This window comes from Pipra filicauda, unplaced genomic scaffold (genome assembly GCF_003945595.2).
Source record: "Pipra filicauda isolate LSUMZ 115617 unplaced genomic scaffold, ASM394559v2 scaffold7_size6619720_pilon, whole genome shotgun sequence".
Taxonomy (NCBI): domain Eukaryota; kingdom Metazoa; phylum Chordata; class Aves; order Passeriformes; family Pipridae; genus Pipra; species Pipra filicauda.
Genome location: NW_024104976.1, coordinates 2,850,474 through 2,875,359, shown reverse-complemented (window position 1 = coordinate 2,875,359; position 24,886 = coordinate 2,850,474). Strand labels below are relative to the sequence as shown.

The following is a 24,886-nucleotide window of genomic DNA, read 5'->3' as shown; positions in this document are numbered from 1 at the left end:
GAAGGAATGAGAAAGTAGGGGAGACTCGAGCACTTAAATAACCAGTCCTGAAGGACTCCCCAGAAACGACTGCATCTGAAAGTGCATGACTTTATGTACTCACTTTGAGTCTGCAAACAGTACTGATGCTTGAACAACCAAGTCTGTCCCTAATTAGCTGTGTTAATGAAGGAAGAAATTATGGTATTTGCATATTGTGCAGGTTGATAGAAATTTACGGTACATAAGAAAAGCACTATGTTCTGTCTTTTTGAAAAGATGAGAACATGAGACTATTCCCAATAGGACACACTTGGTACTTGCCAGAAGAGTTAATTACATACAGGTAGGATTATGTATCCCTTTGGACAATTGGTCTACAGTGAAGCATGGAAACATGGAGTACTCTTCAAATACCCTGGGAATGCTAAGAACAAAGTCCTCCCAAAAGACACGGCTCCCTTCACATAAAAAACCTTCCTCATTTTTGTTTTTGCTTTTTACCTTGCAGGTAAAACAAGTCACATATTGACACACTTTTCAGTGGCCCAGAAAAACAACCATCTTAGTTATACCAGTACACTAAGCCATGACTTACTGGCTGAGGAGTCAGCGTCCTTATGCTTCTAGCAACGCTGCTATAAAGGCTGTAACCCCTGGCATAGAGACACAGAGTAAAACTCAAAGCAGTAATGCCCCAAGCTGCTTTCCCACAAGCCAACTTTATCTCTTTATTAACCTCTCATCTTATATTCTAACTTAATACACTGTTGGGGTGCTCTGGTGCTCATTCAGAGGATACCTTCATACAGGACAGAGAGCACAGTGGAGATACTGCTCAGACAAGCTCAGAGATCTTTACCCTGTCACAGACACTCTTCTGTAAACAGTTTCTACGTTAAAACCTTGAACTAACGTAGAGAAACAGCACAACAGATGGAGTTATTGGAAGAAATATTCATATAAATTAAATTTAGAGGTCTTGTGGTCAGATTAACATCTTGAATGATTACATTTCCTTCAGAATCACAGTTCTCCATTTTCTTGTAAAAGCTGAGGACACTGTTGGTGCCAGGGAGTTCAAGCTGCTGTGCCATAGCATTGCTTGGAAACTTCAGATCAGTTACTGCACAGAACAGGCTGAGCAGGTGCCTTCAGCTGGATGCTGAGTCTGGAGCCTCGCTGTGCTCGGGGTACCCGGGCACCGGGAATATTTACCTCCCAGAGGGGCATGCAGGGCACTGGCCAGGCAGGACTAACATCTTAGAGACCTCCAGCTGGGATCAATCAGCTGGTCGCCACTCGAGGGCAGCATTTCAGTAAAGAAAAGACAAGGGAACGAAAATGAAGGACACCAAACTGCCGGACTGTTCTAGCTCACCACGAGGATTTTGTTTGCAGGCTGATCTCAAAGCTTTCTGTACGAATTTAAACAGAGTGGCAGAGTACTGAAGTGTAAGCAGTGAAGAAATATGAGGTCAATGCCAGATAAATTTGAGCAGAGACTGTACAGATATGTACAGTTTAGTTTGCATATGTCCTAGCTACCAAAAAGAAAGGCAGACACACCCACATTCTAGTCTCTCACCCTCCTCCAATGGAAACAATTTACCTGAGAAAGGGAAAAAGTTAGTTTCCACTCAGATCAGCCAACTGTCTTTTATCAGATCACAGAAAGTTCTTGTACAATTGTCACTTTAAAAGCTAAGGAACAGCACCTAGAAACTGTCAGGATACAAAACAATGACCTACTTGGTCCATCATCACCTTCTCACTTCCAATAAAAGCATTGTAATACTTCTAAGGCCAACCAACCAAAGTGAGAAGCCTGTAATAAAATGAATGCTGTAGGTTTAGTGCCCTATTTACACCAGCTAAAAATAATCACAGGCAAAAAACATACTCCAGTTTTGGACACTGAATGACAATATGAGCTACAGGGCCAATTAGGTCATATTAATATGTACCCACAGGAAGAAAATAAACACTAGTAAACTTTGTTTTGAAGGCAAAGAGAGTCTTGGAATAGAAAGTTGCTACACAGCTTCAAATGCACCCTTGTCATTGCTTTGTCTTCTTATTCCAGAGCAGCTTTCCTTCCTTCCGAGGACAGGCTGCTCTCAGAGGAGCGTCACAAGGGCCACCACCTTCAGGCCTGGGGATGCTGTAGTTTGAGGCAGCCTCTGCACTCAGTGAAGACAGGTAATTTCAGAAGTGACTCACAGCAAAAACCTCTTTTGAGTTGCTCTTTCCCAGACAAGAGTTAAACTTTGTTTTACCTTGAAGGAAAATATTCACAAACAGAGCCCTCTCCCCCTTATTTTGAAGCACTGCTCTTTTTCCTCAGACACATGAGTACCCTGCGAGCACACACGCAAAAGCAAGCACCCATATGCTTCTCCTAACTTGTCTTTCAAGTGGGCAGGGGACTGTTGGGATGTCTGCAGGCGGCTGAAGATTTGCAGCTTGAGTTTCAAAGTTATGCTCTTAATCACCCCAGTGACTCCACGGATTGAAGCAAACCGGAGTCTAGATGACAGACCAAGTCTACTGGCAGCCCAGATTCTGTCTTAGATTACTTCAGCTCCTTAGATGAAGCCAGGTCCAACCTGAAGAAGGAGAAAAGGCAACAAAAGGATGGAAATATAGAATGAGGACTGATGGACAGTTAAGAGAAATAGGATCAATAAGCAGGTGAAAAGGAAGAATAAGTATAGTCTAGTAGGTAGACATGGAGATGAAAAGCTTGATATTCTGATCTGGATTTTTGCACATCAGATGACTTCATTCATGTTCTTGGGGAATTTCTGGACAACTTCTTTGGATTTTCTATTGAAGCAGTTTGAGGTACACTTTGATAAAGGACAGACCTCTTTGAAATCACTAGTTGATTGCTATTGAACTGAATCCTAAGATTGAAGGAAGGCTTAAAACAGCTGTTTGATTATTTTTTAAGTCTTCTTGAGCTAAAAAAAATCTAAAGGCATGTATAAAATAAAGAAGTCATTCTCTACCTGTTAGAACAGGTTATACAAAACTGTTGGCAAAAATAAGCTTAAAAAGGGAATTGTAATAACATATATAAGTAAAGCAGTCTTTTTTTCTGTGGTTCTTCACTTAATTAAGAAAGTTCCCTTTGGCTTTAGACAGAGATGTGACTGGAACTATTTTGGCAAAATGAGGTGCATAATGATACTTAAAGAAAAAACACTCACTGATGAATAAATATTGATTTTATTTATTTTTAAATCTGTATGAATAAACTATTTCTAGGGGTGAATCACTTGTTTACAGATTTTCCAATAAAATATTTTCCAGCCAGGAAAAAAACCACTCACAGACATAATGGGGTGAAGACAAGTCACTTCCTTATTGCCACCCCTCTGGCTGTTCTGCACAGTTCTCCCAAACAACAGAGATGTTTTTCTTACGTTCATTACTGGGTTTACACATCAGTGAAGGTGCCATTAACATCCTTATTACATCCAGATTTACTGTATTCATTGCTTTTTTAATTAAAAGAGGCTAAAGCAGAGGTTAATTGCAGTGAATTTGAATTTAGCAGGAACAGGGAGACACTATTTTTAACTTGGCACCAGAAGGCTCAGCAGTGATGGCAGAGTGCAATAGTGGTGAGGATCCTGCATATCCCGCTTTAGCTGGGCTGTAGGTGCATGGGAAGCAGCTGTTACATGGACAGCTCAGGCAATGTGAATAGAAACACACAGAAGCTAAATCAAAAACACATTTAAATGCAGAAGTATTCTGCAATGGCTAATATTCCAATCTGACATTAATTTCAGCCTGGAAATTGAAATCAGCTATTGTCTCATGAGGTCCAATGATAAAGGAGTCACTCAGAAAGTTGTCTGTTCTCACTCATATTTACCTCCATGTTTTCAGCAGTATTTTTCACTCCTCCCCTTCCAAAATGAGCATGATGTGCTGCCATCATCTTGCAGCAGGGTTTACACAAACAACAGTCAAGTAACACAAGGCATCTCCACCTGCAAATCTATAAGCCAGCTTAGGAGGTAAAAGCTGTGTTGCCAATATCCGCTGTCACTAATATGTTGGATAAACAGCGTAAAAGGGACCGTGCTGTTGAGGCATTATGAAGTTAATCAACACCCGGCCATCTGCCACACATAATCTCAGGTTGCACATATGATCAGCAAGGCATGAATTTAAGGAAGGCTACAGCCTGACATTTTAGTTCTAAACTGAGTACATTTAATCCAGAAGTCATTGAAGGAGAGCAGATACTGTCCCAGGGCACCTTCCTAACAACTGTTTCATAGTGTTTTATATAGTTTATGATGTTAAAGGATATATGTGATGATGATGCTCCAAATGCTTCCTCCTCCTGTACTGTTGACTTCACTGCCTGATAACTTATTAACCAGATAGAGCTGTAAACAACTTGATTTCAAGGATTTTATGACTTCAAGGAAAAAAAATTTGATAAAAAATAAAATGGGTAAAAACAAAAAAACGAGCAAAAAGAAAGCCTGAAGGCCAGAGGCTGTCCCTGAGGAGCCACTGGAGAACTTGTCCCACACTCCTCCAAAGCAATGTCAGCAGAAACTCCCTGTCTGCCATGTCCCCATGTTGTGCTTGGCACTGCCTTCTGGCCCCGTTCCCAAGTTCTAATACATCCATGGATAGTGCCCCCTCAGATGCAGATGTGCAGAACATGGTGATTCCATCTTGCATATCTGGCTCGCCTATTTTCAGTGAAAACAACTGTGAATTGCTCAATAACTATCTGCCCTTAAAACATGCACAGGTAGAAAACAAGTATCAGTCAAAAGATGTGGTTAGGAAGAAGAGGCTGACTGGTATCATCACTCTCCAGGCGGTCACATCAAAAACCACATGGTTGGAGAAAACAGAACACACCTGTGATAGCACAAGCCAGGCCTTGCTATGAGACCCAAACTAGTTTCATCCTTTCCTGTGCAAGGTTGCTTCTACTAGGACGGGACTTGCAACACACATTACCAAGTCAGCAGGTGATGTATAAGTAAAACTGGAGGCAGTGAAGAATGGATAATCATGCACTACAATCCCGATTAGAAAAATATTTAGCCTCTGCAAATGGCAGGGAAGAGGAATAAATAAAGCTTCACTGGCGCTTTATACAAAGCCAACAAAGCTCTGAGAATGCAAACCCACAGCATATGATATTGCAACATTGTCTTGTAACCTTAATACAGAAACCCACAGTAACCCCCGCTAGGAGCGTTAAATATTAATAATGGCTCCCAGCTGCTCCTGCTACATAATGGGCTTATTTTGATGAGGAAGATGTGCACAGCTTAAGGAACGTTCATCAGTTCAGATGATCCTACTTTCCTTTTGAAATTCATGCAAGACCCTCTCTCTTTGCTGCAATTAATTGAAGAACCCAGGGCTATTATTCTTAAAAGGCAAGTTTTGTCTCTGATCTTTGTCCTACATTACATCTTTTTTGTCAGAGGTTGCAACATGAGCAGAGGTGGATGGTTTAGCTTGATGCACGGCTCATTACCAGAGGGTAGCCTTCTTTTTCCCTGTTTTATCCTAATTAGTGCAAATCTGCCCACACATACAGCCCACAAGGATAGCTTTTTTATTGTTCCTGAAATTAAAACATCCCTGTTCTACATCAGTACAACTATTATAAATGGTAATGTCCCTGGCGTGCATCATCATAAACATCAAAGTTAGGAAATGCTGGCTGTTACATTTAATCCTTTACTAAGCAAGTTTGAGTTTCTTTACTGGCAAAGTAGGTGATGAATAGCTGTGACCATTAACAGAATGCTTATTTAGCCAGAAGGCATTCTCTTCTCTACTTACTTTGCCACTAAATCATATGCCCACCTTAACCAGACTGACTTGGTACTGATCTCTATTTTAGAAGATTGCTGACTGTAACCTGTTGACCATATAATATCTAAAATAAATCAAGATCATGGTGCACTTACTGATCTAGATATGAATCATTTTCAATGATAAAATGGCAGCTAGATATCCAATACTAACTAGAAGTAGTCCAGACTCAAATACTGTTGGTTATTTAGAAGATTTATCATGCAATATTACTGAAAGGAAAGCTCTCATCCTCAGAACAAGTTCAGAAAGACAGAAGAGGCAGTGACAATTCCTGAACTGAAAAATTAACTAGAATTACCTTTAACCACTGCTGCATGAGTAAATATAATATTAGCTCCCATGCATCATTTCTGTCATTATCCAATTCCTGTACAATGATTCTATGTAAGAATGTAAGACTAGTATTATCTAGGTCTGAACATGTCCCCAAGGGAAAAAAAAATGCAGAGAGGGACTTTGTCTTCTCCAGATTCAGCTCTAAGGAACTCTTGGGTCAGGCAAGCACTCCATAAAGCTTAGTTGAGTTTTATGAGATTAAAGCTTTCATTTCTAAAAGTATGTTTCTAGCTGCTATAGCTGCAGCAATAACCTCCCAAAGGCAAAGTGAGTAACAGATGCTACAACGTCTGCAGCCACCCTTGGGACAATGACTCAGAGGAGTGAACTCCTCTGTCCCACGTGAGTCTGATGAGTGTCAAGTCCAACCCCCAGTTACATGACTTCAATGCTTGCACTACTGATTTTAAAGCAAGAAATGAGTTTGGGCAAGTACGGCTCCTTGAAACTGGAAGCTACTGTGGGGAAAGAGGTCACAGATGCAGTAATAAGGAGACAGCGAAGACAGAAAAGAACAAAAAGAAAGGAAGGGGAGTCAGTAGTGCCAAGAGACTCCTTGAACAAGGAAGGTCATTATCAGCCATTAAACCAATACACTCAAACTAATTGCCATGTAACCCCTGTGCATATCAGGAAATACCCACATATGACAATAAGCTGCTGATTCAGAGTTCAGGAGGGGGAACTGAGAATCCCAGTTATAGCAGGGACTGTTTCTAATGTGGCACGTTTGATGTTGTGATATTGAATGCTCACACCTTGAGGGGTAGGTAAGCACTGCAAGTCCTTCCCTCCTGGGGGCTGCCAGAGGAGCTTGTTCACTGCTCTGGAGTCAGTCACGGAGCAGCCCACCCAGCTGGCAGTGTTGGCACAATGCCAGCCTGCACCACACCAACTCCAGCCCTTTTTAGTGGGACACTGTGAAGCAAGTGAGCTCCAGCTTCTACCAAGATCAGACAGGGGGCTGACAACTCACAACTCAGGGCCAATACACCCCAGGGAAGCTACTATTTCACAGACCAATCCATGAAGATATTTCAGTAGCCTAGACATCACATTTTAAATGGTAATGCAATTTTCTTCCTTAAAAATGAAGTGTTATTAGCAAGACACTTCTAGTTTCTTCTGTAATTCATTTTGAATGCATATTAAAGATACAGGTAAAAGATGGGTTACCTAATTTAAGTTCTGGCTCAAATTTCTAACTAAATGTTTGTTTCAGAAGGTATTCACTTCATGTAGAAAAAAGGCAGACAGCTAATCAGATCAAGTATCTTGGCAACATCCCAGGATCCAAATGTCTCTCTGGCTGTAATATGGATTTTGAGATAATAAACAAGCATCTCCACAATATGCTGATGCAAGGAAAAGACAGTCCAGCAACTCCAGAAGAAAAAAAATCTCATATATCCTTGAAAAGGTTTATTACTAAAATAAATCTTTCAACATTAAAATATCCATGGTATCTTTATACTAATGCAAGGGGTGCTTCTGCTGTTCTCGGAGTTGTGACAGCTGATTTAAAGTGTATTGCACACACTTGGCATATAGAGTTTAATATAACATTAGAGGGAATAATACTGTCTAATATTAGTGCACCTTTCAAGCACATTTTCAAACTAATTGATATTGCATGTTCAACTCATTGTATCACTAATGTTACACAACATTTCCATTTTATTGAACTGCAGCTCCCCTTTACTAAAAGCCATTTTAGCTGAAGTAACTCCTCTGAGTTATTCCAGCTCTAGGCAGGCATCCAGATGTTTGCAACTTCCATTAATCAGCCGTAAGGCTGAAGCTGATCCATGGCTCCACACTGCACACACAGTAGATATTTTTAATAAATGCTGACCCGCAGCTCAGCTCTTTTGCTAGGCGGGTCACGGCTGAACTGCTGATCCAGTTCAGCAGATCAAGTTGCTTCACAAGGAATTGAAAGCACTGAGGCGTCACAGTTGGGTGATCGCCTTCTATAGTTGATATAAACTCAATTGCACATCCCTAGGGGAGCCTCCAGCTTCCCAAATCTATTGTGGACTGCATAAAAATTAAAGTGAACCTTTTCTTGCCATCAGTTTATAGAGTTTCTTGTACTTCCCTGATCTGTCTGTGCATTGCTTACAGTTCCTCTGTTCATGATTGTCACATTGGCTTCTCATGTGATAATGGGGTGTTGATGTGTCATTCTTTATCAGCAACTCGTGCATCTTGCAGGGCAGCTTTTGTATTTTCCTAATTTATGCCTGGAAATTTGTGGCCAGAGTAGCAACGTTTGTGAGCTCTGCCTTGAGTTTTGCACTGTATTCCTAACAGAGACTCCATGAGTCACCCACTGAACATAATCTAAAAAACCCACAACTAGATATTATGTCAGTTGAAGCATTTTATTTTTGGAAACACTTATGTGAATACATACTGTGCTGAGGAATGCTGAGGTTATGACATGTATGTCTTTTTTGCTTAGGTTTAAGAGAGAGGTCTATCCTTCTAGGACTTCCCAGAAAAAAAATAAAATTACACCACAGTAGATGTTCCGTCTACACACTTCCCAGAATCCCAGCCTGGTTGAATTTGGAAGTGACCTTTGAGGGGCATCTTGTCCAATAGCCCCGAACACAGGCACCTAGAGCAGGTTACTTTGGACAATTCTTGGTATTTTGGTACATATCGTGCCTGTACAGGATGCACAAATGTGCACCGTCTGTACGTAACACAGAGTTTTTGTTAGCAATGCAGTTGCTAACAATAGTTAGCAATAATGGATCAGCTTTCCAAGAAAACTTACACAGGTTTCTTGGTGGGAAGTACCCACTTAAAACACATTAATTTTAATATAAAATGTTATTCCAATACCAGAAGGGACCTTACAGGAAAGATGGGGCAAGATCACGTAGTGACAGGACAAGGGGGAATGGGTTCAAATTGAAAGAGAGTAGGTTTAGATTAGATATTAGGAAAAAAATTCTTTACTGTAGTGGTGGGTGAGGCACAGGCGGCTGGAGGGTGGGGAGGCACTGGAACAGGTTGCCCAGGGAAGTTGTGGATGCCCCACCCCTGGAGCTGTTCAAGGCCAGGTGGAACGGGGCTCTGAGCAACCTGGCCTAGTTGAAGGTGTCCCTGCCCACGGCAGGGGCGTTGGAACAAAGCGATTTTCAAGGTCCCATTCCAACCCAAACCATTCTGGTACAATTACACTTTCATATTTGCGCACTTATGCCCGAAGCCACTCCTTTTTACTCTCTCTTCGCATCTCAGACTCAATGACAAAACCGCATTACTGAGACTCCAGTGGGTAGGAGTCTCCACAGCCCGCAGCGCTCTGCGCTGGCCCCTTCACAAACTGGCAAAGAGGAATGGGGAGTGCCTCTGGAGGGTTTCTGCAGAGTGACGCAGACTGCCCAGTCCGGGCCAGCCCCTCACACTCGCTGCCCTCGCCCCGCTCCTCCCTCTCGGCCCGGCCCGGCCCGGCCCGGCCGCCGCTGGGCGGGCGCTGCCCCGCGCATGCGGCCTCTCCCCGCCGGGCGGGGCCGCGCCGGGGCCTCCTCCGGGCCGAGCCGGGGCCGTGTCCTGCGGTGCCGCCGGGCCGGGCCGGTGGCGGTGCCGGGGCGATGCCCGGGGTGGCGGGGCCGCGGGGCCGCGGGCGCTGAGCGCGGGGTGGGAGCATGGCCGAGGCGCTGCGCCAGGAGCCGCCGGGCGGGCCCGAGTCGGAGGCCGAGCTGTCGCAGCGGCTCGCCCGCACCAAGGCCCGCTCGTACGGCAGCACGGCCAGCGTGGCGGCCCCGCTGGCAGAGCGATACGTGGAGCACCGGCTGAGCGCCGGGGACACGCTGCAGGGCATCGCCCTCAAGTACGGCGTCACGGTAAGGGAGGGAGCGCCGCTGGCGCCGACACAGGGGCGGAGGGGCCCGGAGCGGCGCTTGGAGCCATGGAACGGTTTGGGTTGGAAGGGAGCATGAAGATCAGCCAGTTCCAACCCTCCTGCCGTGGGCAGGGGTGCCTTCCACTAGGCCAGGTTGCTCAGAGCCCCATCCAGCCAGGCCTTGAGCGCTTGCAGGGATGGGGAGTGCAGAGCATCCCTGGGCAGCCCGTGCCTCAGCACCCTCGCAGCCCGGCTCCGCAGCGGTGGTGGGGCCCCGAGCCGGGAGAGGACAGCAACTTGGCCCTTAGAGCATTTCCCACCCACAGCGGGCAGGAAATGGTGTTCTCCCCGTGGTACGGCGCTGGCTTTAGTTTCGGTATTTGAAATGATGACATCTGAGTTCATGGCCTGCTCGGAGGGGTCAGCACCCGGCGAAGGGCTGAAGTTCGCACTGCCCGGCCAGGACACGGCTCCAAACTGACAAGCACCGGGATCCCAGGATGGGACAGAGGTCCCTGGGAAAGGAGACACAATTCCACTAGGAAACCTATACCCATGCAACTATTCATTACTACACTCACTTCAGATTAAAAAAGAAAATAAATTTATCTTGAAGAGAATCATTATTTTGAGCTTGATGCATAGGCTGTGACAAGGGGAAAGAATTTCTTCTGGTAGCTTCAGGGCTAAACATTCCTCCCTTGTGATCTGCCTCCCAGCCCAGAGTTGAGGCACAAGTGCCACTGGTTTGAAAGTGTTGCTTTTCTGCTTACTTTCTATGGAGAAAGAAAGTTTATTTCTGTGAAAAATGCTGAAAGGCTTATGGCAGCTGAGGACATGCAGAGTCCAGTAGGGTCTACCAGCACTACCATTCCTGACAGAGCAGAGCTCACCTACCCTGCCTTCATCTCTGCTTTTTTGGGCCCCATATACTGATATGCATCTTTGGTAGTCCCAATATGCAGAATTGCTTGGGGCCAAGCAGCTGATGAGCATGGCACTGGTACACAGTCAGTGTCACACTCACATCAGCTGCAAACAGCACCTTCCAGTTGGCTCTTTCTAGAAGAGATACAATACAGTCCCAAACTAATAGGCTCTGACTGGAATGGTTTCTTTTCCTTCTCTTGGTCTGCAAGATCTACTAAAGCCTTCCATCACCTTAATAGCCTTCAGCCTTTGTTGTGGAACGGGTTAAAAGTCTATTTCTCTTCCCTTTTGAAAGATTATGCCACTTTTGACCGATTCTTTTTGGCAACGGGGCTAATGATACTTTGGACTTACACTGGTCCACATTAAAATGAAGTTTTGCTCACTAAGAAGGCAAAGCAGCACATTGGATGTTTGATTTCTTTTTTATTTTTGGCAGCACTTTCCACTATGGATAAAGTCTCTGGCCTAAATGATTTAGCTGTGTTATTCCTCATTCAGAAGTGAAAAACATAAAGAGATAACTAAAAGAGTAGTTTTCCAGAAAAAAAGTCATTTCTAAACAATTTAAAACCCCCTTTCAGCTAAAGTGAAGTTGTGGATCAAACCTGTATAAATAACTTTAGGTTATGAACCATAAACTTTGTTTATAGTATGGGTTTAATAAGCTTTTGCTGTGTTGATGATGCATTTAAAGTATAAATGTTGGGGTTTTTTCCCCAACATGTCATTGGTTACTCAATTTAGTGTTGGTAAGTATTGTGCTTAAGAAACCAGAGCTGCATCATTATAGACTTCAGTTGAGAAAGGTTAATCTGACATGAAATGTCCCTAAGAGCAGTGCCAAGTTTGGTGAAATTAGCCATTGTGTTTCTGTTTTAATGGGTTTCAACCCAGGGTAGGAATGTATGCAAACGTGTTTGCTTTTAGCAAAATGAAGAACATCGTGGTTGCACACAATGACAAGGACTCACTTCCCCTAAAGAGTCATTCCATTTGCTTCCTGCATCATGTATCCTTGGCTAGGAGTGGGAGTTGCTGTAATGAAAACATCAGAATTATCTTTGGCTGCCCTTGCCTCCCGTATCACTGTTTTTAGAAGTTTCCCCTGTGGTTTTCCTCTCTGGGAGTTACTTTGTAGCAAGAGACATCCTGTCCAATGCCTGCTTTGGCATGACTTGGCAGAGACAGTGCAGGACAGATGAAAATGTCATGTTGAGGGAGAGAGATCATTGTGCTTTGTTTGGCCTCATGCTCTGCTCTTCACCCCATCCCCCAGATACTGGCTATTAATCTTTACAACTTGCCTTCATTATATCTTCCTTCTGGGTAAATTAACACTGGGAATTCATGTTTGGTATCATATTTATGGTTCAGTGCAAGTGCTGCATCTCTTTTGAGGGGAGAAGAAAGAGGACTATGTTTCATTGTCAGTAGAAGCAGTTTTAATTACTTAGTTCAGCACCAGTTTATGCATTAGTGCAGGTTCAGTTAAAGTATTAAGCACGTGCTACAGCTTTTGCTCTTTCACTGTGATAGATCTGTAGCTAACAAACTCAAGTTCAGTTTTCCTAGCACTAAAAAAAGAAAGCTCTTGTTAAATTCTGTTCTCCACACGCCTGAGTGTCATACTGACTTTAGGAGTTATATATTGCACATATGAATTAACCTACTCAAGGCTGAGGGATGTTCTTTTTAGAACCAAGTACTTTCCATTTCACTGTTACTCAGTTCAGAGGTAGAGAGTCTTCCAAATGCCGTGAGGTGGTACTTTAGTAAGAAATAACCAGAGGTAGAATTACAGTGAAGTAGAAGAGAGAATAGCAGTACAGTGCATTATTTATCAGCTATCGAAGCATCACCTTCCAACTCCCCTGCAGTAAACATCTCAGTTTTCAGCTTCTGTATTGTAGTAGAGAATAGCTCCAGCTAGTATTTTAAACATTTTTGACACCCATCCAGACAGACAGCTTTTAGAAATTTTAACAGTTGACATTCACACTAGGGCCATTATAAGGTCTCATGACTAAATCAGGTGAAACTTCCTTTATGCCCTTCAGATGGTGCTCAGCTTGAGAGAGAACTTTTACCCTCTACTGTATGAGCCTAACTAAAAACAGCTTCCAAGCTTCAAGAGCTGGTAGAGAGCTTCTCTTACTTGTAGTAACTTAGTGTGAGTCACCAGATGTTAGCTATTCAGTTTTTGAAAGGGATTATTAAATCTAAGCATTTCATCATTTTAGCCACCTGCATCAACAGATTTGGGTTATCTTTAACCAGAGAATACATTTTTTTTGTATTTAACAGGTAGAAATCACTTCCTGCTGAGCTTTACTGTGCTGTTTTCACTACCTTCCCATACACCTGTCCTTTCTAGAGAGAATCATATTTACTTTTAGGGAGAAAGATTTCATCAGGTTTCCAGGACCCAAGCAAATGCATCCATGCAGGACACCAGTTCTATAACATCACTGCAGCAGATACTTTTAGTGCAGATACTTTTAGTGCACAGTACAGGTCTACACTGCATAGAATAGCTGACTTGAGTTCTGGAAGTGGCCACACAATCTCACATCTGCACAGACATGCAGAGTGCAGTAGGTTCCCTTGGATCCCAATAGGTTCCCCTGCTGGTATGTTCAGTGTGAGGAATGCACAGGCATGTTTAAGCCAGTTATCTGGTAGCAATGGTCTTTTCTTTTGCAGTTGGGAAGGACTCCAAATAGTGCCAAAGTTTAAGAGAGTTTAAGACTGACAAGGATAAGATGATGGAACGATTTTCTCATCATCTGAGCACTGAACTCTAGATACTCAGACTTTGAAGCAGCAAGTGGCTAGTACTTGGAGCACTCAGCTCTGAGTGATTATGCTAGCAGCAAGACTCCTATTATGACAAGACTTACAGTCTTTATTCTTATTCACTTTAGCTCCTTCTAGTTCAATAAAAATAATTAACAGTTCTAATGAAAGCACGAGGTTTTTTTCTGTTCTCTTTATACTTATTTTCAAGCAAGTTTTATTTAGAGGGCATTTATCGTTGCAGTACTTTAGTGATTGGGGATTTTCTGCTTATTACAGTCACCAGGGGACCAGAATGGTAATTTTTTTTTCCACTTAGAACTTTCGCTAATGAAATCATGAATTCAGGTTATAACTGAAGCATAAAGTCACATAATCATGGATACAGAATTCTGTGCTTTTAAAAGCTTGCGGTTGAGAAACAGGAAGTTAGTTTGTTGACTTAGAAGAGAAATTTTGATGAGTTAGAACTTAAACATTTTTAGTAGGGACACAGTATAAACATTTACTGGTAGCTTTCCTTCGCCTGTAAAGCAAAGGAATTTATAATAGCTTCTCAGATTAACTATAGAACAAGGGAGTTTTATGCATTAGCGTGCTGAGAAAGAAGGTTGCTTCTGTCACAACCTACTCATTAGTACAGGCAATCTTGGGCAAAAGTAGCATAAAAAGTATGTAGCAGGCATGTGGTGGCTGTTACCAGGCACATTATCACACACATGAGGTTGCTGTTGAAGGTGCTGCAGATTCAATTTACTGAACCAATGCAGCCACTGGTCTGTGCAGCTGCATGACAGTGTACAAGAGTCCCCCATTCTTCTCACTGCCTGACTCCTCACTGAAAATCAGGATTTCATATGAAGTCTGAATGTGTTACATCAGCTGGGGGGAATACCAAGGAGGAGGCATATACTGCTCTTCCAGGACTTGTGTTGCTCACTGTTCGTAACTAACATGTCCTAGAATCCTCAAGGTAACTTCATTGCCCCTTATTTGGATTCTGCATGCTTTTACCAGAGGGTTCACCTGCAGCAGCTGCTAGCAGTTCTGAGCCTTACTGTAATATAAATCCAAATCAGCAGTACTTTTGCAACAGAAGTTTTATTCTTTGGCAGGTTGTTCATGTGAGCCTGTCTAGAGACTGGAAGACTGTTCAAGAAAAGCATCTTCAGGTAGTGCAAGACTTTAGAAAAAGCAGTATTTTGGAGTCAAGTCTACATGAAAGAAGCTAGGATGTTAGCAAGGCTAAAACAGAGCATGCACTCTGAAATCACTTTGAATGCAAACAGACTCTTTCCTGAAGTCATTGCTGCTGCAAAGAAAGTATAGATTTATTATAACTAAAGGGTATTGTACTTCTTCAGAAAGTTAGTACTTTATACTTTGCCAAAACCTAATAACTTACATTTTTCCTATCTTTTTCAGATGGAACAAATAAAGAGGGCAAATAAACTGTTCACTAATGACTGTATATTTCTGAGGAAAACCCTGAATATTCCTGTTGTATCAGAGAAACCATTACTGTTCAATGGACTTAGTTCACTGGAGTCTCCTGAGAATGAAACTGTTGACAGCTCCCCTTCTTGTGATGAAGGACTAGTAACAGTTCAGGAAGAAAGTAGTTCTTCTCCCAGTCCTCAAGAGCCTGACAGTCAGCCCACTGCACCAGAAGAATTATCTGCCAAAGATTTCCTTCAGAGATTGGACTTGCAGATTAAGTTATCCAAACAAGCAGCCAGAAAACTAAAAGAGGACAATGTCAGGTAAATGCCTCTTTTGGTATTAAGCATGTTAATCTCACCCTGAAGGCATTTTAGTCTAGGCTGGACCCTCTTTGTGGGGCCTCTCAGACAGCATCTGCAGCTTTAGTTTGTCAACAAGTCTCTGCTATTATCACGCACCAGATACATCGAAAGCACAGCATTAGCAGGTGCCTTGTCATGACAGTTAGAAAGGCTGCCTCACAATACATGGTTAGAGAATAGCAATAATATTTCATAAAAGCTGGAAGGGCAGTCTTCTCCAAGATGCCTTGCTGTCTAAGAGGGCAACTACTTAAACAAAGCCATAGTTTTCAGTAGGCCTACGTGGAAGCTGAATGTGTACAGCAAGGCATGATTTCATTTTTCTTCTGTCCCAAATTGCCTCATTATTGTGTAAATATGCTCCATAATGCAGTTTCAGTTAAGCTATCCTATCGCCTTTCCCTGTGCAGTCTCTCCCTTTGTGGATCCACCTGTGCAGATGTCATCTTTTCTTCAGTATTTCTTCTACAGCCAGGAGCTCCCCCACATTCACTCATAGAAAAAGCAGTATTTTCTGTCCTGTCTGCCACAGTGGTTATCCCCTCATATATGTAGGTATCCCATGGAGAGCACAGAAAGACTAAGAGCAAGAGTGGACTTCAGTAGTGTTTGTTCTCCATGTCCCTGGGACAAGCTTCCTCAGCCTGGTCACAAGCAACCTCTTGGGCTGGCTCCCTGCCTGTTTATTCTCTTCAGAAATCACCTCAGCGGGGGATGCTGAGGTGGCCTTTCCCATGACAATAAAAGGTGTGACTGCAGAGCACTGATATTGCAAGCAACATACTTTTCACACTAAGCAGAAAGTAACCTTTCAGGAAAAATTGCTGTTGGAGGTCAGAACCTTCTCTGTTCAAACTGATCCACTTCCATTGTTACATATGAAGCCATGTAGAGCATCTATCAAAATGTGCTGCTGCTGACTTTCAGATCATTAGATGTATGTACCTAACACGGACTAGAGATGTTGACCCAGCAGTTAAACTGTGTGACAGGAAACCACAGTCCCTGCCACAGAAAGGCAATTATTTTAACATCCCTTCAACAAAATAACATGCTGATTTACAGAAGGAAATTCTCTCAGACCTTGCTGCCCTGTGAGCAGAGCCAATACAGTGAAAGCAACATCACACAAATAATGCACTGCTGCTACTAATATCCATTTCCTGTATTGCTTAAGTTACAACTTGGGAAATGGGGGCCTGGTACCACATTTCCTCCTAAGAAATAATGTTTACAGGAGAATGAGTTACTTTTCTACCTCCTGTTCAGATTTAGCAGAGAATTTTGTTAGTTATGCACAGAGCACAATTTTTGTTGGTCAGGATGCTACAGGACACACGAGATACAGAGCTGCAGGCTCTCTGCTGAGCAGGATGTTACCCAAAGCTTCTGAAGAGAAATAGCTTCTGTGCATCAGATGAAGTCTTCACAATGTTCCCTTCTACCCCACCACATCCAGCTTTCAGTCATGGCCCACAAAAGCCATCCCTGCCTTGTCCTCTCCAACACAGCTGGAAAGGACAGACCCCTTTACAGTCAGACAGGAAGGGGCAGAGGACCAAAGTGAATGTTTATTCCTTGCAGGCAGCAGGAGTAGAGAGAGACCATTGCCAAAAGCCTTGGAGATACTTTTCAGCTATGTACCATCAATGGTGTTTCTGGACCCAAACTGGAAGGTGGCAACATTCCTTACTGTGTCCCAGCCACGTCCCAGGAGACACCTGTTCTCCTTCCTGCCCAGACCTTTCTTGTCCCTTGCTTGGAGCAGGAAGCCTTTGAAAAATGGAGAGCCAAGATAGTAAAGCAACCTCATGAATATGCAAGTTTTCTATTAGAGTGAAAGCCATTTATGAAGTTAAAGTGCTGTTTCCAGCTGCTCTGGCCTTCTGTATTAGGGTTGCCTTGTCAAAGCCTGCTTAGAATGTGACGTGTGCCAACACTGCCGTGTTTCAGTGCCTGTCTGAGAGTAACAAAGGAGCACCTGAAGTTAATCTGCTGCCACTAAAAGTGATATGAAACTAAGGCAACTGCAAGCAGAAGCAGACTATTGGTTTGAGAACTTAAAGAGCCATAACTTCTCACCCTACAGTGAGCCTGATCTGACTGATTGTGAGAACCACAACGTCTGTTTAATTGCTCTTTACTTTGATCGCCCTTAAGTTGCCAAGAATGCATGTGCATACATGCACTGACTCAGATTAAACCACACAAGGCTGTTTTATATAGTCAGAAACTGCCTTGTGCTACAAAAGCAGCTTAAGGTGAATTACATTCTTTAATCACAACTCTTGAAGTCACTGCTTTAAGTGCTTTCAAAGGAATAAAGTATATTAACCTCTGAAGTCAGCTACTTTCCAGCTAAACCTCTTGCTTTTAGGTAGAAATGTTGAGGAGCACATAGTTGCAGATTTAGACTAGATACTAAACTATAATAGCTGTGCAAGTAGATAAGCATTAAAGGTTTGAGAATGTGACCCACTGAGTTTGTGCCAGCTGCCGTTCACTGTTACAGTTTATGTAAGCACATGGATAGATCTACACGCAATACTACTTTTACTAGAGTTTCATTGAGTAAGAAATCATTAGCTAATGATTCACTAATCATGCATATTTACCCAGGATGCAGTTCAAGCAATAAAACCTTTTTGCTTTGAGCAGTGTTTTTATAATAGACCAGAAGAAAGGTGAAAGGATTAATATAGTTGTTTGTAGCATATGTTGCTAACTCTTGTATTTGCATATTAGAAAAGAATACTCAGTTTTATCCACATGTGAAATAAAAGCAACATAATGGAAGATATGGTGGTGCTTCATCTTCATAACAGCCCCAAATGCTGTTATGCATGCTTCAGGATGTCAAAACTGAAAACAAGTTTAGTTATGCTTTTTGTCTCAGGTAGTTGAGCACCAGATGTCTAATGCAAGTCCTTAAGATTTTAGGGTGGTACTGTGGTAGACCAGAACACTGAGGCCATGTACTATGCTTGTGGGACAGGTCACATCTTTCTGCATTTGTCTTTTAGTGGCTCATTTTGAAAACCTTGTAACTGAGTAGAGCCACTCTAATCACTGTTGGTTATATGAGCTGATATAACTGGTGTCAGCACAGGAACAGAACCATATACTGTCACCTGCTCAGTTGCCTTGACCTGAACGGAGGAAAGAGTAGGGTGTTGAAGCCTATTAACTAACAGCTCAGATTGCTGCCTTGTTCAATTGTGCCTTCTAGAAGCATCCAAGCATTTGAGTTTATTTGTTCACACTCGGGTGTGCTTGCCCTTACAGAAGTGGTTGATTGTGCCTGATACATATCACAGCTTGGAGGAGACTTCTTTCAGCTCCTGTATCCTACTGGGCAAAGTGGAGACAGCAAATGGGAGGGGACAGCACTGCAGTGTTTTAATGCTGTGCTGTTCCTTTCCATTCCCTGAAGGAGAATGTTAGAGTGACTTACCACTCTGCTATTTTAGGCATCTTAAAAGTGAAGAAAATTGTTTGGTCGTTAAGCAGATACACACTGCCATGTTGGTGCCTGTGGGCCACATAAGATTTTATTTTATATAAAGCTCAGCTTGTTTTTTAGCCATCAGAACAGACTTGTACTTGCTATGCATGGTTCTAAGATCTACATTAGTAATATTCCCTGGCCACTACTGTGGTTTGGAGTAGTGTTGCAGACCTCCCAGGCTAGTCCTGCAGCCTGAGACAGTAGGGCAGAAGGTGTTCTTGCCCACCCTTGCTGGCAGCTGCAGCAGCAGTTCCAAGCCATGGTCAGAAATGTATTTTGCACCTTACAGCCAGTCACTGCTTTACCTCAGTTCAAGCGTAACAACCTACTATATAGTTTTTATGTCCCTGCCATGCACAGAAGCCCCTCAAAACTAGCTGTAACCCCAGTGCTTTGTGCCCTCTGCTGACATCTAAGAGCCCATAGTCCACATTGCACAAGGGAAGTGGGGACAAAGAGCCTAGACAATGCTTTTGTTACTTGGATGTCTGAAGACCTGCTAATATAACATCAGTATTTCAGTTCTTCAGTTGTCTATATTCACCCATAATCAACTGCAGCTCATTTCAGTCCAGTGTTTGGCTGTTGCCATGTCATTATATGTATGTTATTCCTATATTAAGGCTTTCAAGAAGAATGATTGAAAGGCTGATTCTGTTAGCCTTTGATTGGAAGGAAGGTCATTTGCTATAACACTGCCACATTTTATTCTCCTGAAAGGAGAAATATAACAAAGCTAAGCAGTACAAAGTAATTTCCAGTGTGGAGCATAGAAAGTAAGTTCTCCCCCTCTGGACAGTCTGAGCTCTGAAAATGTAGTGGTTCTCCTTCATCCTCACACAAACTAACAGGAGACTGCTACTTGTAACTAAGTTCCAGGCACATGTGGCTAGAAACACAGTGCCCCAGAAGAGCATATATCAGAGCTGAAAAACATTTTAAGATGTGTTGTCTTGAGAGAACTTACAGGTCTGAAGTGTTTTTAGTGTTTATTCAACTAAACATGAATTGTTTTCTTCCTTACTTTACTGTCATGCCAGGTGTCATGGAAGGTATCTGCAAATGATAGTATTCCATGGCAGTTTTATGTGCAGCATGGATTATGTAAGGAAGGATGTTACTTAAGTGTTGTACACATGTCATCTGTATCTTAAGATCATCCCTGATACTGGTTCTGGAGCATCACTAATGTAAACAGATGTATTTGTAAGAATGGCTAAAAAATCTGTTCACAGTACTACTGTAACCATACATCCCTGCAATAACTACCAGTTTCATCCAAAACTTGGGTTTTTTGAGGTTTCTTTTTTTGAAAAGATTGCTTCAAGGCAAAAGAAATATTATGCCTTTGGCTTAAGATAATACTTTTGCTGGGAAAATGAGTGCAAATTACTCAAGCTGCTTGGTTAGTCTGTAGAGTTCTTCTCTCTGATTCTATTTTGGGGGGCTGTATGAAATTTCAGTTGTAGATAAATAATCATGTTTAAAAGTTATTAGGGAAAGCATGATTAGGGTTTTGATATTGAAATATTTAATTTTTACCTCATATCATTATTAGACTGTTGGAATAACTGTACCTTTGTATGAAGGCAGATGCAATATTAAAAGTAATCCTTAGAAGCTCACAGTGTAGCAACTGTAAAGTCTTTCTGTTCTCACCAAAACACTAAAATTGGCAGCAGCTTTTAGACTAGACTCTCAGGAACAAAATTTTGAAGCTACAGTAGTACAAAACAATGATCTTTGGAGAACGTGGCATGCTTGAGTTAGTACTGGATGCTGCACTGCAATAGGTTTACATAACCACTTTTTTTTTAAAGGCAATCAAGTAAACAGCAGGCAGACTGATTTTTCCTGAGGATGCTTTAATAGCAACACTATTTACCATTGTCCAGTCATTGCATTAACAATAACTCTTTGGGAGAACTAGTTTTCCTAAGAAAATCCAAGTGATGATTCTCCATGGTGATTGATGCCCAGGAAGTACACATCAGGGAGCCCACTCAAGGAACGTCCTTGCAGCAGCAAGACACAGACCCAGCTACAGCTCCTGTTCTTGCTTCATTTGGTCCATCTGTACCCCTGCCATTCAAAAGGTTGAAGCAAACCTCTAACTAAACTTATTTTGTAAAATAAGAAATTGAGAGCAACAGTACAGGAATTCCACTTTTTTATCCTTTACAGCATTTCTTATTGATTTGGCAATGCAGTGTCAAGAATAGTACTTTCTGATGTTGTTGAACTTACACAGCTTTACTTGTGTTCAGCATTCTGTTCTTTAAACATAGTAGGAACTCTAGAGATGTGTAATTAACAGTATTATACTGCAGGTATTCCTGTTGGGCAAGGCTGGCTTTGCTTAATTTGATCCATTAGGAAAACTGGTTACCTGCATTTTCATTACAGCTTTACTGTTGAGACATGGTATGTTCCTGACCTGATGATTATGATCATTTTCTTTTTAGAGAGGAGGAGGATGAGGAAGGTCCCTATGCAACTTCTTCATATCACCAGTAGAAGACAGATGTGATGGCCTGAAAACTTCCCATGAAATCAGTTCTTAAAGAACTAAACAGTCAATAATTCAAAACCCAAGTCTTTTGGACTCATCATCTTGATGTACTTAAAAGAAGTCACGAATGGGTAATTGCACTGAAATGATGACCTCTTCTGCCTTCCATAGGTTAATGTCCTTATGCTATATCAACAAAGGGTTTAAGCCTTCCAAAACTAGTAATGGCCTTTCTACCCCTTCAGTGCAAACTGTAGCATGGTAGCAACAATATATCCTTGAGGTCACCTTTATGCAGGATGTTGATCTTTAGTAAAGATTTTGTAAATAATTGTTAAAGTGAAATTTGTTTTAAGTATTTAAAAATATTAAAGTTTGCTTGTAAATGACAAACTATGAAAGTAATAGGAATTTACTTATTCTGCAAACATAGGCAAGTTTGCTGTGAAAGTTTTGTCTACTTCAGGGCTGCAGAACTTGCCTCTGAACTCTGTGTGTGTGTCTGTGTGTGGTTATGGTGTATTCCTAGAAAGGGGAATTCAACTTGCTTTGATGAGTTAAAGCCTTTATGGTTAAACAACTGTTTGCAAATTGGATTTCTGCTAATACAAGGGACGAGTTACAGCCAGAGATTTTTCTTTGTGAGATATGACATTGGAATATCAGATGTGTGTTCTTGTGTGCAGTTATATTTTGTGTGGGTTTAATTTAATAAAATACAAAACCACCGATGTGTCTGTTCATAATGCAGAGAGCTTGGTCCTAGCCTGTTTTGTGTGAAGAATGGTTTGTCTAGTTATATGAACTATTAGATACTAATATCAGGGTAAATAGTGTCCTTTACCTTTACCATATAACTCACCCTCTTCAATGAGACCTGTAAGAGCTATTTTCTCTAGTTGTGCAGTCAAGAAAAGTATTAGGATAAGAGAGATGAAAACTATTAAGAGCCACCCTGACAAGCCTGTTCTGAGAAGAAATGCCAGTGTTCAAGTCTGCAGGTAGACCTCACCTGAAGCTCAGGAAGGCAGAATAGGCAGAATGCAGCCTGCATTCACTCTTTGCCCCAAAGTTAGTGTATTAGCAACTTCTTATTAGGCATCCTAAATTTTTTCCTCAAGTATTCGATAAGCTTCACAAAACTCCCATCATTAAAGACTTGCTGGATCCCCACTGTGACAGATGCAGTTTCCTATCTTTCTGCTCATCAATATAATTTATCATTCCCTCAAAGCAAAACCCTTTTGCAGTACGTTAAGAGAGAAGCAATATAGAAAGTTTCATTGATTTACTAAAACCAGAGGTAAAAATTCCAAGCTTGGCAGGAATTGGTATTTCCCTAGAGCTGGCAGGAGCTCAGACCCGGCAGGCTCATTCAACTCAACTCCAGCTCTGGTCCTAAAGAGGAGGTCTGCAGTGGCACACAAATTAACAAGAACAGAGAAAGCCCAGAGTGAATAAAAGGAAGCACTGATTTTTCTTGAAGAGACTGGTGAATTAGTTTTAAGTCTTGTATCTTTCTTAAATTGGGATTTTTATTTATTCCTCACAGGGTAGTAACTTCTATTGTCAGTTAATTTCAGGACATTATGAAGCCAGAATGAACTGCTTTTCCAGAGGGAACCCTAGCTTCAAGCCCAGTTATATTTTATAATCTTACAGAAAAATTTAATCCTTTTCTGCCAAGGGCCTGCTATTGTGATACCCCACCCATCCAGCACACACAGGACCAGGGTGCTTTGCTGAGCAGGTCAGAAGCGCAGCTGTCCTGGCCCAGCGAGTGCTGCCCCTCCTGCCCAGCGCTGACTGAGCTCCTGGCAGTGACACTTCACTCTGGCCCTCCCAGTGGGCTGCAGAGCCTTCAGGACAAACAGTCCCTCACACCATGAACACCTATTTTCCCTGACTGAGAAAGCCATACAAAAGGGAAGGAAGGGAGGAAGCAGCTCTGCCAGCCTGAGCACACCAGAGCCCCTTGAGCACACACCCGACCCCTCAGACACAGCAACCACATGGCAGATTTCAGCCCAGCAGTGCCCTGATAACCCACAGCACCTCTGCTCCCTGGAAACCCCTCCACACCGGCACACAACACGGCATTCGGTGCAAAACCAGTAGAGACACCTGTGCCACACACCATCCTCCTGCAGGGAGGGTTTCAGGGCTGTCACTGCCCACCACAAAGGACATTTGTAAGAGCCCTACCTTGCTGCTGCCCCAGCGCTGGTCTCCACTCCTCGCCTGCCCATAGATGTCCTTCATGTGCCCCAAGTGCTCAGGGCTGGGCAGAGAAGCCCCAGCTTTTACTTCCACTCCATCTTTGGCTCTTCCAGTCCTGTTTACCAGGCCCCACAGCAGCCACTCTCCTCTGCCCTGGGCCTGTCTGCTCTTTGTGGGCAGGGTAGGAGCTCTGATGAGCCTTTGGTACAGCTGAGCCCTGATGAGCCCACAGGTGGCTGGGTCTCCTCACCTGAGGGCACTCCAGCTTTTTCTTGAGCACCAATTGCACAGATTCTGTGTCCTGGCAGCCCCTCACAGAGTGGGCAAAGAGTACAGGTTTTCCGGTAGATAGATGTGGTGTGTCATTACCCCTAAGGCAAATATGGAGACCGACTGCCCATTTTTTAAGTAGAGGTAAAATATTTTTAGGAATTGCTTTCCTGTGCCTCTGCTGGCTCCTTGCATCCCTTCACTGGCGACTCATCGTGGCTGCCGGCGGCTGGGCCCGGGGAGAGCTGGGCAGGCAAGAGGAAACTGCCTGGAAATCGTCTGCAATACACTCAGAGTGATTCAACGTGGAGCTTTACTACTCTTAAAAAGAGTTAAGACTCTGGAATAACTAATGTTTTAATATCTTAATCCACATTTTCGTGTTATTATTTAACAAAGTGACATATTTGTCTGTACTTTTTATGTATTTGTATTTGTTACCATGTATATTTTGCTTCCCACTCTGCTTTTATGCCTGGTACACTTGTAGCTTCATTCTTTGTTTCTGTATTTCTACCAGTCCTGCAAGGTGTGGTTTATGGCTGGAACAGGGCAATTTCAGGCAAAAGTGAAGCACTTAGTGCAGATAAAATTCTATGTTTTGCAGCTATTTTGTGGTGAGGAACCTGCATGTTTGAAGTTCTGTTTTTACATATTTCTTCAATCAAAGCTTGAAAAGTCAAAACCTGGGCACGCTTGGACTAGGATCCTTTCAAATGAAATATGTGGGACATACCTCATAAAAAGTTTACACTTGGGACTCAATTGTAACGTGGTTGGAGGCT

General features: G+C 42.6%; 1 protein-coding gene across 2 annotated transcripts; it reads left to right on the top strand.

Annotated features, from left to right (window-relative positions):
* Positions 1-9,701: 9,701 nt before the first annotated feature.
* Positions 9,702-24,711, top strand: LYSMD2 (LysM domain containing 2). Of its 2 annotated transcripts, XM_027732140.2 has the most exons (3): positions 9,702-10,058; positions 15,212-15,549; positions 21,565-24,711. In XM_027732140.2, exons 1-3 carry the CDS (start codon positions 9,861-9,863, stop codon positions 21,614-21,616), a joined length of 588 nt encoding a protein of 195 aa, XP_027587941.1. In that variant the 5' UTR covers positions 9,702-9,860; the 3' UTR covers positions 21,617-24,711. The 2 variants fall into 2 exon arrangements, with proteins under 2 accessions (XP_027587941.1, XP_027587942.1); XM_027732141.2 differs by lacking the exon at positions 15,212-15,549 and having other exon boundaries at positions 9,753-10,058.
* The last annotated feature ends 175 nt before the right edge of the window (positions 24,712-24,886 follow it).

What these genes read in the sequence shown, in the direction of transcription:
- LYSMD2 (XM_027732140.2), top strand. Translation starts at nt 9,861, where the DNA reads ATGGCCGAGGCGCTGCGCCAGGAGCCGCCGGGCGGGCCCGAGTCGGAG. An exon ending in CCCTCAAGTACGGCGTCACG is followed by an intron (nt 10,059 to 15,211) that starts GTAAGGGAGGGA and finishes TATCTTTTTCAG; the next exon opens with ATGGAACAAATAAAGAGGGC. An exon ending in CTAAAAGAGGACAATGTCAG is followed by an intron (nt 15,550 to 21,564) that starts GTAAATGCCTCT and finishes TTTTCTTTTTAG; the next exon opens with AGAGGAGGAGGATGAGGAAG.